We start from the raw sequence: 16640 nt of genomic DNA on the forward strand, positions 1-16640 counted from the left end.
GGTCCAAACAAGAAAAAAAGGGGATGAAGAGATGGTAAAAGAGGGATTGGGGAGGAGATGAGAAATGAAAAAAAGGGAAATCACAAATGTAAGATGGAAAATAACAGCAAAATGAAAGATGAAAGATGAAACTAAGAGGAAGGAGGCACAGCCAGCAAGTCAGGAGAATCTCAGCTAAATGGGGTCTGCAGCATGGATCCTTGCCCTCCAACTGGGTCTATCTGAGGTCATACTTGGTACAAGATCCAGACAATGCATGTCCTTCCTCACGACTTCTCCTATGATCATTTTAGGCCTGCCCCTAGCTCTTTTAGCTCCTGAATATTTGAAACTAACATATGGTGCATTCCTCAAATAGGAATAGGGTTTTTTCCTTCCAATGTTCCAGTACTGAAATGAGAACAGGTCACCTTGTTTGCATTCAGGTCACACAAAGGAGGGAGAATATATCAGCATGCATTTCTCTGGTGGTTGTTAATGGACCACAGTGTTGGGGTTATACTAGAAATAGAAGCACAGTTCCATATTTTGGTTGAAATGACCAAAATTTTGTGAAATATTTTGGTTTCGAAAAGCCTCGGAATGAAACAAGGGTTGAGAAGCTTACCAATTTTGACCAAAAATTGGCCGAAGTTTGTGATTTTAGTCATTTTGACTCATTTTGGAAAGATTTCGATGAAATTTCTAATCATTTCAGTAAAATTTCAAGCTCCCCACCCCTTCGGCTGAGAATTCCAAAACTACTAAAATAACCTCAATTTTTGGCAAAAACCTTCGTTTTGCTACTTAATCAGACTTGGAAGTCAACTGTGAAGCGCCCATTTCAACATTCTGTTGGATTTGAGGCATGATTTGGCTAATTTTTTTTTTCAAATGTCAAAATTTCCACCTATAGGGCTGTTATGATGGACATTAAGAGATTCTTCAGGCAAAGGATGACATGGCCGCCATATGGCATAGGGTCCAAAGCCAAACCACCACTTTGCGTGTTTTTTCCCCTAATCTAATGCTTCAAGCATATGTAAACATGCTTTAATAGGAAATCCCTAATAACTAGTCTATGAAGACACTTTTTGACATTGGTGTATTATTAAATGTTTTTTTTTTTTTTCATTCTAAATATATGTTTCAATTGCTTTTATTGAATATTGTGTTTTCTAATACTAAATTATATGTAGAATAGGTCATATAAGAGAAAGGATATCGAAACATACAACATACAATACCAACCTAGGATTCAATGTCTGAAGCCAAACTACAATTTTGGGTGAGTGTTTTTTTACAATCCAAAGGTTTTGTAATATGGGTATAAGGGTATTTATGTCATTAGGGTTTCTATTTTGTTGCCCTAGGGGCATTACTGTATTTGTATCTTCTATCACTTTAATATAAATAAAGGTGGCTAGTGTCTAAGATACACAAGTCAGTTTTCTCCCAATTCTCAACATGGTATCAGAGCTGAAATCCACATTGGGATCTGTGCTGTAATGCCAAAACCCTAGCCATCTCCACCTCTCCATCTCTCTCTCTCTCGTGACTCTCTCACAAATCTCACCCCTCTCGCCTCTTTCACTTCTCGCGCCTTCTTCTGGCAACCCCTTTAGGGTTGCGGTAACTTTTTCCACCCCTGGTGGAGTTTTTCCTACCGAGGGGTGTTCTCTTGGTTGTTCCCATGATCTAAACCAGTTCCCTATTTTTCAGATCTGGTTTGTTTGTTTGTTTGTTTGCTGCAATTGGCGTAGCATGTGTTGGTGAGTTTCTTGAGATTGATTCATGAGCATTTTGAGTTCAACAATTATGGTTGATACTGAGACTTCGACTACATCCATTGTTTCGGAAGGGGGGAGTTGTGGATCCCATGGTGATTTTCCCTCAAGCTCCATGAAGTTGGATGGGAGCAATTACTTGATGTGGTCGAGATCCTGCTTTCTTTCCATAGATTCCTGAGGTTTTTCCGGGTATCTTACAGGTGAATCTGAGAAGCCTATAACTTCTGGTGCAACTCGGAAGAAATGGAGTTTTGTTAACTCCCTAGTTATGTCATTTCTTCTGAATTTGATCGGGGATATCTCTTGATGGACACGGCAGCCAAGACCTAGAAGACAGCCAAGGATACATATTCTCAAGTGGGGAATGATGCCCAAGTCTTTGAATTGAGAAAGAAGATCCATGAGACAAAGCAAAAGGAATTGTCCTTTTCTCAATATTATTCTGAATTGAGAGGTATGTGGCAAGAACTAGACTTTTATGATGATTTTCAAGCTGTTTGTTCTACTGATGCTGCTGCTTTCAAGAAGCGCAAGGACAAGGTCCGCGTCTATGATTTCTTGGTTGGTTTAAATGTGGAGTTTGATCAGATACGTGCCCATGTCTTTAGTCGTGATCCATTCCCATATCTAGAACAAGCTTATTCGATGGTTAAGTTTGAAGATAGCTGTCGTCCTGCCATGTTACACCCCATTACTCGGGAGAGATCTGCTCTTTACTCTGGTTTTGGTACTCAGCCCCGTGGCAGCTCTACACGTTCCAGTGACCTTTCCAACACTGATAAGGAACCCATGAAGTGTGAATACTGTGGGAAGGAGCGTCACACTAAGAAGTTTTGCTGGAAACTTCATGGGAGATCCAACAATCCTCTATTCTAGGAAAGGGCACCATTCAATATTCCCCCCATGCTGTCCCTTTCATCAGTTTTACATGTTCCCAACTTTTCTACTAACCTCTTAACTATTACTAGCATTACCAGGGATCTGAATTGCAAAGTAACTTTTTTCCTTCATACTGTGTTTTTCAAGATTTGGTGATGGGGCAACGATTGGCAATGGTAAAGTGAGTAGTGGTCTCTACCTTCTTAACAATGTGGTTCCTCTTCTGAAGTCTCTCCTGAAGCACATCACACTGATTCCACCTTTGCATTGTCTGAGATATACCAGTGGTACAGGCGTTTGGGACATCCTCCTCTGGGAATATTAGCTAGAGTTTTTTCTGCTTTATTTAAACAGTGTAATTCGAACACTTTATTTTGTGATGCTTGTGTCTTTGCCAAGCAAACTAGGAGTGTTTATCCTACTTCAGATAATAATAGTTTAGTTCAGTTTGCTTTGATTCACTCTGATGTGTGGGGCCATGCCTGTTGTGTGTCTAGTACTGTGTATCGATGGTTTGTTACATTTATTGACTGTCATACTAGGTGTACTTGGATACATTTGATGAAACACAAGAGAAGTTTTTCAATGTTTTCAACTATTCCATCATTTGGTTCAGACACAATATGATGCCAGGATAAAGATTCTTAGAACTGATAATGGGAAGGAGTATGCTGATGGTGCCTTTCAGTCCTATCTTGCTGGTCATGGAATTATCCATCAGATAAGTTGTTTGGATACCCCTGCATAGAATGGAGTTGTCGAACGCAAGAATAGGCATTTGTTGGAAGCGGCCAAATCACTTATGTTTGAGATGCATGTACCGGCTTAGTATTGGAGTAAAGCAGTCCTTACGGCAGCATACCTTATCAACAGAATACCATCGAGAATATTGGAGTCCCGCTGCCCTATTGAGATGCATACTGGATCTTCCTCCTTTGTTCTTCTCCCAAAAGTTTTTGGTTATGTGTGTTTTGCTTGCAATCATCAACTTCGAGGGAAATTTGATCCTCGAGGCCTTCAATGCATTTTTATTGTATACTTTGCTACAAAGAAGGGTTACAAGTGTTACCACCCACTATCCTGTCATGTGCTAGTAACCGTGGATGTTGTCTTTTGTGAAACTGGAGCTTATTACCCAGTGGTTACACCTCTTCAGGGGGAGTCTGCAGCTTTACAGGAAGATGTGCCTTTGGTGGGTTCTCTTGATGGTAGCCCACTATTCTAGGAGGAGGAAAGTTTGGTTGAGAAGGGGATGACAGACACAGTTGGAACCGATTCTTCGGTTTAGGGGGAGCCAAAGCCTCTCCAAGTATATTCTAGGTCTTGTTCTAGGCAGTAGGGTGATGGTAATGATGATACCACTGCTCCATCTATGCAAAGTTGACACCACTACTACCACTATGCCTGGCCAATCATCCACTCCTGATCCAGGATCCAACACTTAGTCAAGTAATCCCCTCTCTCCAGATGATATTATTCCTACTCTTGACCCTACTCTAGAGTTACCCATTGCTACTCGCAAGGGGCATAGAACTTGTAGTCAGCTCCACTCGCAAGGTGATGGTAATGATGATACCACTGCTCCACTATGCTTCCTGCTAGTCTTGAGCTGATGACTTGAGCAGATAAGAGAATAATAATCTTCAGTAGTAGATCAGAAAATAATAATCTTCAATTTCCCACTCACGTGTAGCATTACACGTGGACAAATAATGACTACCAATAACCAACATCTCAAAGGATGAGTATCACAAAAAAATCCTATTATCAAAAGTAGCGCTGCAATAAGATCCCAATAAAATAATCTCCAATTCACCCCTTCATGGTAGAGTAATCTCCATGCAAAGTAAGATCTCAATAATTAATTTCCAATCTCCCCTAGCAGTAGCAAATAACTATCACGCAAGTGCCAATCTTCAAAAATTGGAACTGTAAATAACTGAAAGCTGGGAAGGGGATGGCAAGGCTGTAATTAACCAAGCAGTAAAGGGAAAACCAAATAACTGAAGGACTAGTGGGTAACTACGTAAATCTAATACCATAAGAGATGAATAGGACTACTTATAGTGAACAGGGCATGCTTGTCATTATGCTGAAGTACCCTTCTTCTTCTCCATGCCATAACACCCAAGGCAGCCCAAACTCTTTGCTGGAACAGAGACGTGAACACCACGGCAGTAAGGTTGGGGGTGGTAACCAAAGTAGCAAGGGTTGAGGGAATCAAAAGCAACAGCAGCGGGGAAAGAATCGATCCAAATAAATCTTCCCACAGCAAGAATCAACTCTTGAAACCAGATCAGTAGTAGCTATCGGCCAATCCTTCGAACCAGGAAATACCAGAACCATAGCAGCGGCAACCAGAGGCGTAGAACCAGAGGGGGAAACAGCATCTCCTCCTTGAGGTTGATTGTAGCAACGATACCAGGGAAGGACTTGATAGACTCGTGGATCAAGGCAGGGTTTCAAAATGGAAGAGAGGCACCATCGATTTCAGCAATAGAAAACAAAATTGCAGCAGTAGCATGCCAAGAACCCTTTGCAGTAAATCGAACCAACTAAATGACAAATGATGGTAAGCAGAGACACTTCTTTTTTTTTTCTTTCTCAGACTTGCAGAGAACACAATGCAGGTATTTTTTTGTTTTACTCCAGCACTAGAACGTCACAGGACACCCTATTTAATTTTTATTTTCTTCTTCTTCTTCATCTTTTGATACCATGTGACAAAATCAACTAGAAAGCAATCCAGAATCCATGAAGAGAAGAGAAGAGAAGAGGTGAGATGGAAAGGGGGACTGTCTAGAGAAGAAGAATCGATACTAGCAGTCCCCCCCCCCCAAATGTCTTTATTTATACTCATCAGATTACATTACTCTAGACTCCTATTTGTAATAGGAATCTGAGATAAAGTCTAAATACAACTTTAAGACTAAAATGGAAACCAACTAAGGACTAACTCTAAGACACTTACATATACTAGGACTCCAAGACTTAAATAGACTAGTTACATTTCAATGTACCACTCAGTACCTGTATTTAACAACTACTAGATAGAAACTCTAACTTAGTAGTTAGTAATTAAGCATGATTACAAAATAAGAAATTTAAGTAAATAGTAACGGACTCAATCAGCAATAAAATCTCCCTTCTCTTGCTATCTTCAGTGGAGCCCACAGATTCTCAAATATTTTCTCAGACTGACTTCATCATGCAAGGCCTATGGGCACTCACCACTCTTTACGTGAACAGTAACTTGAATAGTGTTTTGGTCGTTTTCTTCTGTATGCTTCGATCTACATCACCGGGATACGATAAAAATCTATCGACGAATGATGACCCAGTACATGACCCACCCCCATACTTTGTGTTGGGGAATGAATTAGAAGATCCACCATAGCTACCCTCATAGCCACCATACACTCCAAATGCTGAACCGGTGAAGGATGGTCCACCACAATACCCACCATACCCAACAATTGAATTGATTCTCTTGAAGCGACTTTCAACAATGATGTGATGGACTGGGGCTCTATCCTCTGAAGGATTGTGCACTCCAATGCCCAAATCCTCTACTCTCACCCAAATCAATAGCTTCCAGTACACCAGACAATCTCAATACATCCATGCCCATTCCAGCTGCCTCCTCCTCAGGTTTTAATTACATGCGTTGACCTCGAGTGTAGCCTCTCCCGGTACGTGCATTGTGAGTCTCATCTTGCGTGGCATGATTAAACTGAGTCTTCCCTATGAATTTGACGAGCTCTAGCGCCGACTCCGGATCCTGCATCATCTGGTCCTCGTCACGTAAGGCTGCTAATCTATCACCATCATCATCATATGAATTGGGGAAGGTGTACCAGTGCCATCTGAGGAATGTGGCGACTCCTCTTCGTCAATATTTCTGCTAGGCTGAGGCTCAAATGGATGCTGGGTCTATGAGTTGACTTTGCTCTCTGACGCCATGTACTTCTCGACATCAACACCCATCTATGAAGCAATCTGGGTGTTGGGCTGACCCCCAACCTCATCTAACATAGGCTCACCTCAATCCCTGACCCACTCATAAAGGAGATCATCCTCATCTTCTTCCAACTGGAAGATTTTGCTCAATTCGATTGGGGTTGTATCAATGTCCATGCCAAGGCGTATGTGCTCCTTTCTCAATCTCTTGTAATGCACATAGAGCAAATCCTCAAGCTGCTTGGAACCTAATCGGTTCCGCCTTTGGAGTATATGAGGTTGAATGTACTCCAGTTGCGCTTGTACCCGATGGCAGAACAGTTGAAACTCAAAGGTAGATCGAATCTGGTAAGAGAAGAGTATACAACAAGAAGAAGAAGAAGGAGAGAAGAGATGAGAAGAAGAGAAGAGAATGGGAGAATCGATTGTGTGTGTTGAGAGTGATTCTCAACACACATATTAGCTTCATTCATTAAGTCTTCCAAATTACACAAGCCTCCCTAGGGAGGTAAGGAGAAATAAGACAATAAAGTAAAAATACAACTTAGTCATGTCTTATAACTAGACAATGACAGAACTACCCCTATACAAGATATTCTAACAACTCTAACACTCCCCCTCAAGCTAGAGAATAAATGTCATACATTCCCAGGTTGCACAATAGAGTACTAAATAGACTAGAAGAGAGACCCTTGGTGAAGATATCTGCTACTTGATCACCTGTTTTCACAAAGGGAGTACAAATGCACCCAGAATCCAACTTCTCTTTGATGAAGTGACGATCGACCTCAATATGCTTGGTTCGATCATGTTGAACCGGATTATGGGCAATGCTTATGGCAGCTTTGTTGTCACAATAAAGTCTCATTGGCCCTTCAGTTTCAAAGCTCAAATCGTGAAGAAGTCGTTTTAGCCATATAAGCTCACATACTCCATGGGCCATGGCCCTAAACTCGGCCTCAGCACTAGATCGAGCAACAACTGGTTGTTTCTTGCTCCTCCAGGTAACTAGATTACCACCCAAGAAGGTACAATACCCAGAAGTAGATCTCCTGTCAGAGACTGAACCAGCCCAATCAGCATCTGTGTAGCCTTCAATCTGTAAATGGTCATGCCTGGCAAATAAAAGGCCCTTTCCTGGACAGGATTTCAAGTATTTGATGATGCGATATACTGCATCCAGATGTCCACCCCTGGGAGCATGCATGAACTGACTCACCACTCCAACTGCATAAGAGATGTCTGGTCGAGTTAGGGAGAGATAGATTAGTTTCCCAACTAACCTCTGGTACTTGCTTGCATCTATAAGAGAAGAACCACATTCATCACCAAGTTTATGATTCGGATCAATGGGGGAAGTAGCTGGTTTGCACCCCATCATCCCTGTCTCTTTCAGAAGATCCAAGACAAATTTCCTTTGGCAAATGTTGATCCCTTTCCTTGATCTAGATACCTCAATACCCAAGAAGTATTTTAAGATTCCAAGGTCTTTGATCTCAAACTGTTTAGCCAGATAAGACTTCAATCTATCTATCTCAGCAACATCATTCCCAGTCACCACAATGTCATCAACATAGACAATGAGAGCTGTAACTGTACCATTACCTCTCCTGATAAACAAGGTGTGGTCAGCTTGACTCTGGGAATACCCATTCTTCAGAATGGCTTGTCTAAATCTCTCAAACCAGGCCTTAGGAGACTGCTTTAGGCCATAAAGAGCTTTCTTCAACAAACACACTTTCCCTTCAGCTGAGGGACACTTAAAACCAGGTGGAGGCTGCATGTACACAACTTCTGCTAAATCTCCATGAAGAAATGCATTCTTCACATCTAATTGGTACATAGGCCAATCTTTATTGGCTGCTACTGAAAGAAGAACCCTGATGGAGTTATGCTTGGCTACAGGGGCAAAAGTCTCCTGGTAGTCAATGCCATACACCTGACTATACCCTTTAGCAACCAGCCGAGCTTTGTACCTTTCCACTGTACCATCGGATCTATACTTGATTGTATAAACCCATCTACATCCAACTGGAGTTCTCCCCTTGGGAAGATCAACAAGTGTCCAAGTATTGTTCTTCTCTAGAGCCACCATTTCCTCAGTCATTGCTTGCATCCATTTTGGATTGGATAAGGCCTCTGTGACATTTTTGGGAATAGAAGAAGACTCAAGAGCAGTGGAAAAAGCAACACCTGTAGGAGAAATGGAGTTATAGGAAACAAACTGGGCTATGGGATTAGTACAGGTTCTCTTCCCCTTTCTAATAGCAATGGGAAGATCTAATTCAGAAGGAGAGGAATTACCTGACTGAAGAGGATGAGACTGAGGATGTGGATCCAAAGAGGGGTTTTGGCAGGGTCGCTTGTACCATGGTTGCTTCCCTTTTTCCTTCAACAAGCATTCACCTCTTGTGAATACACCATCTTCTTTAAATCTTATCCCCTTGTATTCCTTTTGTCTGGTAGCATCACCATCACCATCACCAATACCATCAACATCAGCATCATCCACAACATCCACTTCTTTATACTTTCCAATATCAAATAGAAATGGGGAAGTAGAGGTAGGTAAAGGAGATAGGAAGGGAATGACATCCGCATTCTGTTCACTGCTAATACTCTCCCCCTGAACAGAATGGCGAGGGGAAGAAGAAAAAAAAGGAATAGACTCAAAGAAGGTGACATCTTTGGAGAGAAATCGCCTTCGGGAAGAAGGATGGTAGCACTTATACCCTTTAGTGGAATCAGAGTAGCCTAAGAAGATGCACTTGAGAGCTTTGGGATCAAGCTTGGTGCGGGCTGATTTGTTGACATGTACATAACAAACACAACCAAAGACGCGTGGAGACAAGGAAAAAACTGAGGATTGAGGAGAAAGAAGAGCCAAGGGGGATTTGGAGCCAAGGAGTGGACTTGGCATCCGGTTAATAAGAAAGGCAGCGGTAAGAAGGGCATCAGACCAGAAGGTCTTAGGCACGTGCATACCAAAGAGAAGGCCCCTAGTGATTTCAAGAAATGGCGGTTTTTGCGTCAGCCACCCCATTTTTTGTGGGGTGTCAACATAAGCCGATTGATGGATGATGCCCTTATCGAGAAAAGAATTGTTGGAGCCCCCATACATGTACTCACCCCCTTATCGATCTAACAATTTTGATGTGAGTACCAAACTGAGTACTGATAAAGTGATAAAACTCCTTAAAAGCATCACAAACATCACTCTTTTGTTTTAACAAAATAGTCCAAGTAGACCGAGAATAGTCATCCACAAATGAAACAAAATAACGAAAACCGGATAAGGAAGTAGTAGGAGAAGGCCCCCAAACATCGGTATGAACAAGGGAAAAAGGTGCGAGTAGATCTATTACCACGATAAGGATAAGATGTGCGACAATGTTTAGCAAAAATACAAGATTCACACCGAAAAACATAAGATGCAGGAAAGGAAGTAAACAAGTGGGGTAAGTGTCTCCTCATAACAACAAAAGAGGGATGACCCAAACGTTGATGCCAAAGCATAACGACTCAAGCACTCCGGTCGTGCCGACCACAAACATAAGCGCAAGAGATTGAGCAGGATCGTGGCTCAAGAAGATAGAGTCCTCCTTTCTCGTCCCACGCTAATAACCCTCTTTGTCTCCAAATCTCGAAAGACACAATAAGAAGGAAAGAAAGTGACACAACAATGTAAGGATTTGGTTAGGTGACTCACTGATAATAGGTTAGTAGCAAAGTCGGGAACATGAAGGACAGACTCAAGGGAAATAGAAGGAGTAACCCGCACATTACCCTTACCAGAGACAGAGGAAAGGGAACCATCAGCAACCCTTACCTTGTCCCGGCCAGAACAAATGGAATAGGAATCATAGAACTGGGACATACCAGTCATGTGATCGGAAGCTCCAGAGTCAATGATCCAAGTGGATGCAGTAGGGGTAGCAGATGAGACCTGCAGAGCTGAGGCAGAAGTAGTCAACCCTCCAGAGCTAGAACCAGTAGCTGACCCTCCAAGGTGAGACATCAACCGACGTAGGGCTGCAATATCATCCTGTGAGAGGGAATCAGGAGCAGGCTGCGGTCCAGGTGGCTCGGACTCAGATGTCACAGAATGAGCCTTAGCTCCCCCTCGCTTGCCTCCACGGGCATGAGATGAACTACCACGCATACCAGGGGGCTGCCCATGAAGATCCCAGCACCGGTCCTTGGTATGTCCAAGCTTGCCACAATGGTCACATTTGTATCTCTCACGGCCTTTCCCCCCACTTTTCCATCTTTTTGGGAACTGGAAACAAGAGCAGACCTCTCTATTGATGGTACAATATCCATAGTGGTCCTCCGGGTTTCCTCACTTTGCAAATAATCGCACACATCATCCAGAGATGGAAATGGAGACCTCCCTAAGATTTGCTGCGAAGGGCTCATATTCGAGTTAAGACCACCAAGCAAAATAAGGATCCTTTCCTTTTCTTGGCTCCTGTAGACTTTTGCTCGATCCTCGCATTGGACAACCGGAGATTGGTATAATGATCATACTCCTCCCACAAGCTAATAATGAGTTGTAGTACTCGATATACTCCTATCACCCTGTTTCATATGAATGATTTTTTGGAGAATTTGATACACTTTCGTGGAATCTCCAACTCTATCAAAAATTCTGGATACACCATCCCAAATATCTTTAGCAGTCTCCTTACTCATAAATCTCCGACCTATCTCAGGTTTCATGGAAAAGATCAGCCAAGTCATGACAGTGGAGTTTTCAGTCTCCCACTTGAGATAACCTGCATCAGTAGTAGCAGGAGCTGTGATAGACCCAGTAATGTACCCCAACTTCCCCCTACTACGTAGAGACAACTTCACGGAACGGGACCAATCCAAATAGTTGGTATTGTCCAACTTCACAACCGAGATCCGGGTGTTGGGGTTATCAAAGGAAGCCATGGTTGGGAAACCACCACTTGGGCTGCCGGCTGTAATTGGTCCATCGACCTTAATCTTGTCCGCATACAAAGTGGACATAATAGGCAAATACTTCAACAATCAATATAAATTGTTTGCGCAAGTGGGGAGTATACTCAACCCAAAACAAGGAGACAGACCAATACAAAATATGGTCCCAAATCAACCAAACCACAAGGCTGAGGCCAAGCCTAAAAAACAGCAAGCATATGAAGAGCAAAAACTTGTATAACTCAAACCAAATTCTGCTAGTAGCCAAGAACCTTTAGTCCATAATCCATAAGTGTATCAAGATGTAATACTATCACATTCAGCCATCCAATACAGCAGACCTCAGAGAAGACAAAAACAGAGCAGCCGATACTGTGTAGAGAAAAAACAAGAGAGCAGTCCTCCGACCCTCCACCTTCAAGGGCAGGCTCTTAGGGCTTCAAAAAGCACTCCCATACGACACAAATGGGACAAGTTCCAAGGTCATCCAAGCTGCCAAAGGCGTAATCGAAACCGAGACACTCCTAGGTGGCGGAAAAAGAGCCTGGTTTCAAGTCTTCAAAAACATCTAGCAAGAAGGCAGCATTTCTTTTTCAACAACCAAGAGCTTTGGGGTCTCGAAACAACACCCCTAGGCGATGCAACTCCAATAGGTCTCATGCCAAGATGTGGAGAAGAGAAGGAGAACCAAGAAGAAGCTTCACAAGCTGGCGGTAACTTGCCGCCTTCCTCCATTGCTTCAAGTCACCTTCAGCAGCTCAAACTCTCTCCAACTTAGGGAATACCACTCCCAAGACTGTAAGGAGTATAGGTTTCACATATACAGCCTCCAATGGAACCCCCTTTACATTTATAGGGTTCCAAAGAGAGGAGAAGATGAGGACTGAGCTCAGCCGACTCTCAAACCAGAGATGTTGGCTTTGATACCAAGTTGAAACTCAAAGGTAGATCGAATCTGGTAAGAGAAGAGTATACAGCAAGAAGAAGAAGAAGGAGAGAAGAGATGAGAAGAAGAGAAGAGAATGGGAGAATCGATTGTGTGTGTTGAGAGTGATTCTCAACACACATATTAGCTTCATTCATTAAGTCTTCCAAATTACACAAGCCTCCCTAGGGAGGTAAGGAGAAATAAGACAATAAAGTAAAAATACAACTTAGTCATGTCTTATAACTAGACAATGACAGAACTACCCCTATACAAGATATTCTAACAACTCTAACAAGAACGTGTCTGGAACAACACTTTTAACTGTTATCCTGGTCAAATTGGGCGAGTCTCTTCCATATAGCACCCGCCATTCAGCTGCATAAGAGCATTAAAGATTAGTATTGTTAGGTGATGGTAAACGATGATGCATACTTAAATATGAATGAAAATATTATGGTGATAGGACCAACCAACAGCAGTGGTATCCTTAACCGGAATGACTCCCAGTGCCATCCCTAAAGGCTTTCATTTGTATCCAATCCAATGTTTGGTACCAGTGTTAGCATCAATACCAAATTTATAATTGTATAAGTTCTTAAGTACCAAACAAAGCCCTAGTCTCACCTCTTGATTGGCAATGGACTGAGCACTTGCATTTGGCTCATGCTTCTCCACCACTACTTGAACTGCATCTATCAGATCTTGTCTCATTCCAAGTCTGTGCTGGTATTGGTACTTGAGATTGAGATATTATGCTGAAAACAATGCCAACTAGTGAATAAGCAACTGAATGACAAGTAAGTTGAATTGAGGTGAATAAAGTAAAAATTCACTAGCCTTATGCAGTGGATGCATGAGCTGCCTCTCCCTACGATCCTTGATTATGGCATGGAACTTTGAGTTACACCGTCTGTACACTTCCTCCACTTGCATCTTCACTATATCAATAGATGCCCACAAGTGTGGTAAGGTGGGCTTCTTTTGTGAGTCCACCATTCTCAACAGTCAACACGCTGACTATCAACTCTAAGATCCTAATGACCTTCTTGAGGTCATCCCATAACTTGTCACTAGAAATGGTTGCTTGGGCTGCCCGATCTCCACGAGAAAAAGAAACTTGCCACTCAAACCAATCCTCTGAAACAAACATGGACCTAAGTCCAGCCTTCTTTGTCTTTAAGCTCTTTAGAGCGATGTTGTTTGTGATGAAGCGTATCAGCCCTGGCTTTACCAAGTCCCCACCATACTTGCTCCTCTACATCTACTGGACAAATCCATGATTGTAAACAAAAGTGTTCAGTTGTCTTGCCCCCTCTACAACCTCTCTCACAAGCCTAAGATTCCTCACATCCTTAAACATGAGATCGATGCTGTGGGCTGCACATGGAGTCCAGAAACTTTGGTACTTGGGATTGGTCATCAGTTTTTCCCCTGCTTTCTTATAGTTGCAATGCAGCCATGAAATTAGAATTCTGGTAGGATTGGTTGAGGTGTGAATTGTGTTGCTTATGATATTTGAAGTCCTGTTCTAGTTTCTTCTTTTTCTCTGCTTTCCTTGTCTATTTGTAGTCTAACCACTGTGCGGTCATTCATTAACTCTAGTAATTGTTGTTTCATAAACTGTTTGTACTAGCTTTTTTCAGTTTGCCACAGCCTTTACATTGACAATTTATCAATTTTGTCATGTATGCATTTCTAGTTCTAGTCAAAATCTCAACTATGAAAAAGTTTCCAATCAACAGAGGCATATGATCAGTTGATTAGATTTTCTATATTTAACTTGGCACTTTGCTAATCTGTGTCATTTTCCAGTAGTCATATTCTTCAATATTTTAGTAATGTGTGCTGACTGCTTGCAGTCTTCGTTTGCACGATACATGTCAAGTCAAGGATATGATACATGGATTCTTGAAGTTCGAGGTGCTGGATTGAGCACGAGGGCTGAAGAGTCCAAAGCAGTTGAGCAGTCTTCCAGTAATAGTGCCATAACTGAGCAGATAGAATGTGCTTCCAGGGGCCTGACAAATGGTGTTTTTTCTACAGAGCAGCAGTCAATTGTTAGTACCAGTGCTTTTCCAGAATCTGAAACCTCAGCTGTCAAGGGAAGCAGGACAGATACGTTGACACCTTGGGATGAATCACAAGTGGTGACAGAGGTGACAGAAACATTGATGCGTTTGTCAGAGCGACTCTCTGGCTTTCTCAGCGAAGGTCAATCTAAGATTATTTCTGCTAAATTATTTGATCAAATATCAAAACTTTTGGAAGATTATCAATTATCTGAACGCTTTAGTGAGGTCAGGGGAAAACTTTCAGGTTTGTTAGAAGCAAGGCAGAACTCTACTATTGCTGGCCAAATCAGGGATTTGAGTCAAAGGCTTGTAAATATTATTGAAGAAGGACAACGATCTGTTTCACCACAATTGTTTGACTTGCGCAAGCGTTTCACTACAACCATAGAGGATTTCCAGAAACAACTTGATTTGATCGTGAAGTATGATTGGGACTTTGATAACTATCTGGAGGATGATATTCCTGCTGTGGTGAGGTGACATATTCTCTGTCTTAAAGATGTGAACATGATAAAGTCATTTAAGTTTGAGTTTTCCATTTGATACCTCTTGATATGAATCTCCTGTTTGCTGTATAAAGTATAATAATCTTATATATTATATAAACTTTTTTCTTAATACCGTCTGCGGTGGTGAATGTAACAGTCATGAGTTTTGTCAATGTAGATGGAATATATAAGGAGTCAAGGAAAGCCAAAGGATGGTAAGTTGCTTGCAATTGGACACTCTATGGGGGGTATCTTGCTGTACGCAATGCTGTCACGATGTGGTAAGTTGCTGGCCTATGTCATAGTTGTCTCAGTAATATGTTTGTGCTGTAGTAACAAAGTAATCAGCTTGTTGACCTTTTGAAGTAGAAATTGTTTTCTGAGCTTTTCTTCTCACATTTTATGGAGCCATGATCATGGTTATGTTGATTTGGCTGCAAATTTCGTAGTTTGCCTACATGCTGATCAGTTGCCTTTCTTTTTCTTTCATTTTATCAATTTATATATTGCACTGATGATGCTTCTATTAGTGATGCTGACATAGGATGAGAACCCTACAATCTCATTTTAAAAAAATAAAAAAGGTTTTGAGGTTAAGATGAAGACAAATAGGATTATAAAGTAAAGTAAGGTCATATGTGGTTGCTTAGGGTTTCAAATTTGGGTTATAGGGCAAAATTAGGAAAATAGGTGTAGGGCTTCTTTGAATTAAAGAAAGTTAAATGAAACATTAGGAGGGAGGAACCAAGGGTGTGATCAAGAAAGATGGGATATCTCTAAATTTTTGTTGCTATACTGTTGTGTGTTTGTTTTAGGAAAATTCAACTTATCGAGTCAAGAACCTGGTTACCGAGTATGACATTCTCGTTATTCCATTATTCAAATGAAGCAGCCTGGTCATGGTGTAGGTGAATAGAAACAACCAAAATATGAATAGACAAATGTAACATCAGGTTTGTAGTAAGGAATTAAACCTATTTGATCATGGAGGAAAGATGTACAGGTCATGTATTATGTAGAACAGAACAAGAACCTTTAGAATAATACATGAACAAAGAAAATCGAAGTCCAGAATCACAAACCAACCCAGAAATCATGAACCAACCTAATGTGAGGTTAGCATATGATCAGCAGTAAGAAAAAGTAGAAACAACAGCTAGGTCGCGATAACAGCAATCCAACAATCCATCCGGAGAATTCCCACAGGAACATTTATAATATTTCAGATTCCAAATTTATATTCGTATTGTGTCGATCGGCACAACCACTACAAAAACAAAGCTTTCTTCCATTTCACCATAACAGATGGAAACCTAGAATATTTAGATGTTTGTAATCTCCTATTGCTACTAAAACAAGAAAAACAAACTCCTTGGTAAATTAAATTTTGTAATTAGAACACGACAACTTGCTAGACTCATATAGGCTGCGCTTGGTAACACTCTCCGGAAATGATTTCATTGATTTCTTGCTCACCGGGAGCAGATTGTGAGCAAAATAGTGTTTGGCACGCCGGTCTGTTTTTTTCCTTACAGAGAGCAGTTAAGGTTCATAAAATGCTCAGTGAGCACTTTTGACGGAGCAAATAAAGTTGCTT

The 16640-nt window shown here is 41.5% G+C and overlaps 1 protein-coding gene across 2 annotated transcripts in view; it reads left to right on the plus strand.

Annotated features, from left to right (window-relative positions):
- The window catches only part of LOC122650691, a 66680-nt gene that overhangs the window by 12244 nt on the left and 37796 nt on the right, over window positions 1-16640 (plus strand). Inside the window, exons 3-5 of one of the 2 annotated variants that reach the window (XM_043844086.1) lie at window positions 14343-14694; window positions 14800-15026; window positions 15222-15324. In XM_043844086.1, the coding sequence (XP_043700021.1) occupies window positions 14343-14694; window positions 14800-15026; window positions 15222-15324 (682 nt within the window). Of the gene's footprint in view, window positions 1-14342; window positions 15027-15221; window positions 15325-16640 lie in introns of both variants that reach the window. The other variant, XM_043844085.1, reaches the window with a different exon arrangement.

Source organism: Telopea speciosissima, chromosome 2, assembly GCF_018873765.1.
Source record: "Telopea speciosissima isolate NSW1024214 ecotype Mountain lineage chromosome 2, Tspe_v1, whole genome shotgun sequence".
NCBI lineage: Eukaryota > Viridiplantae > Streptophyta > Magnoliopsida > Proteales > Proteaceae > Telopea > Telopea speciosissima.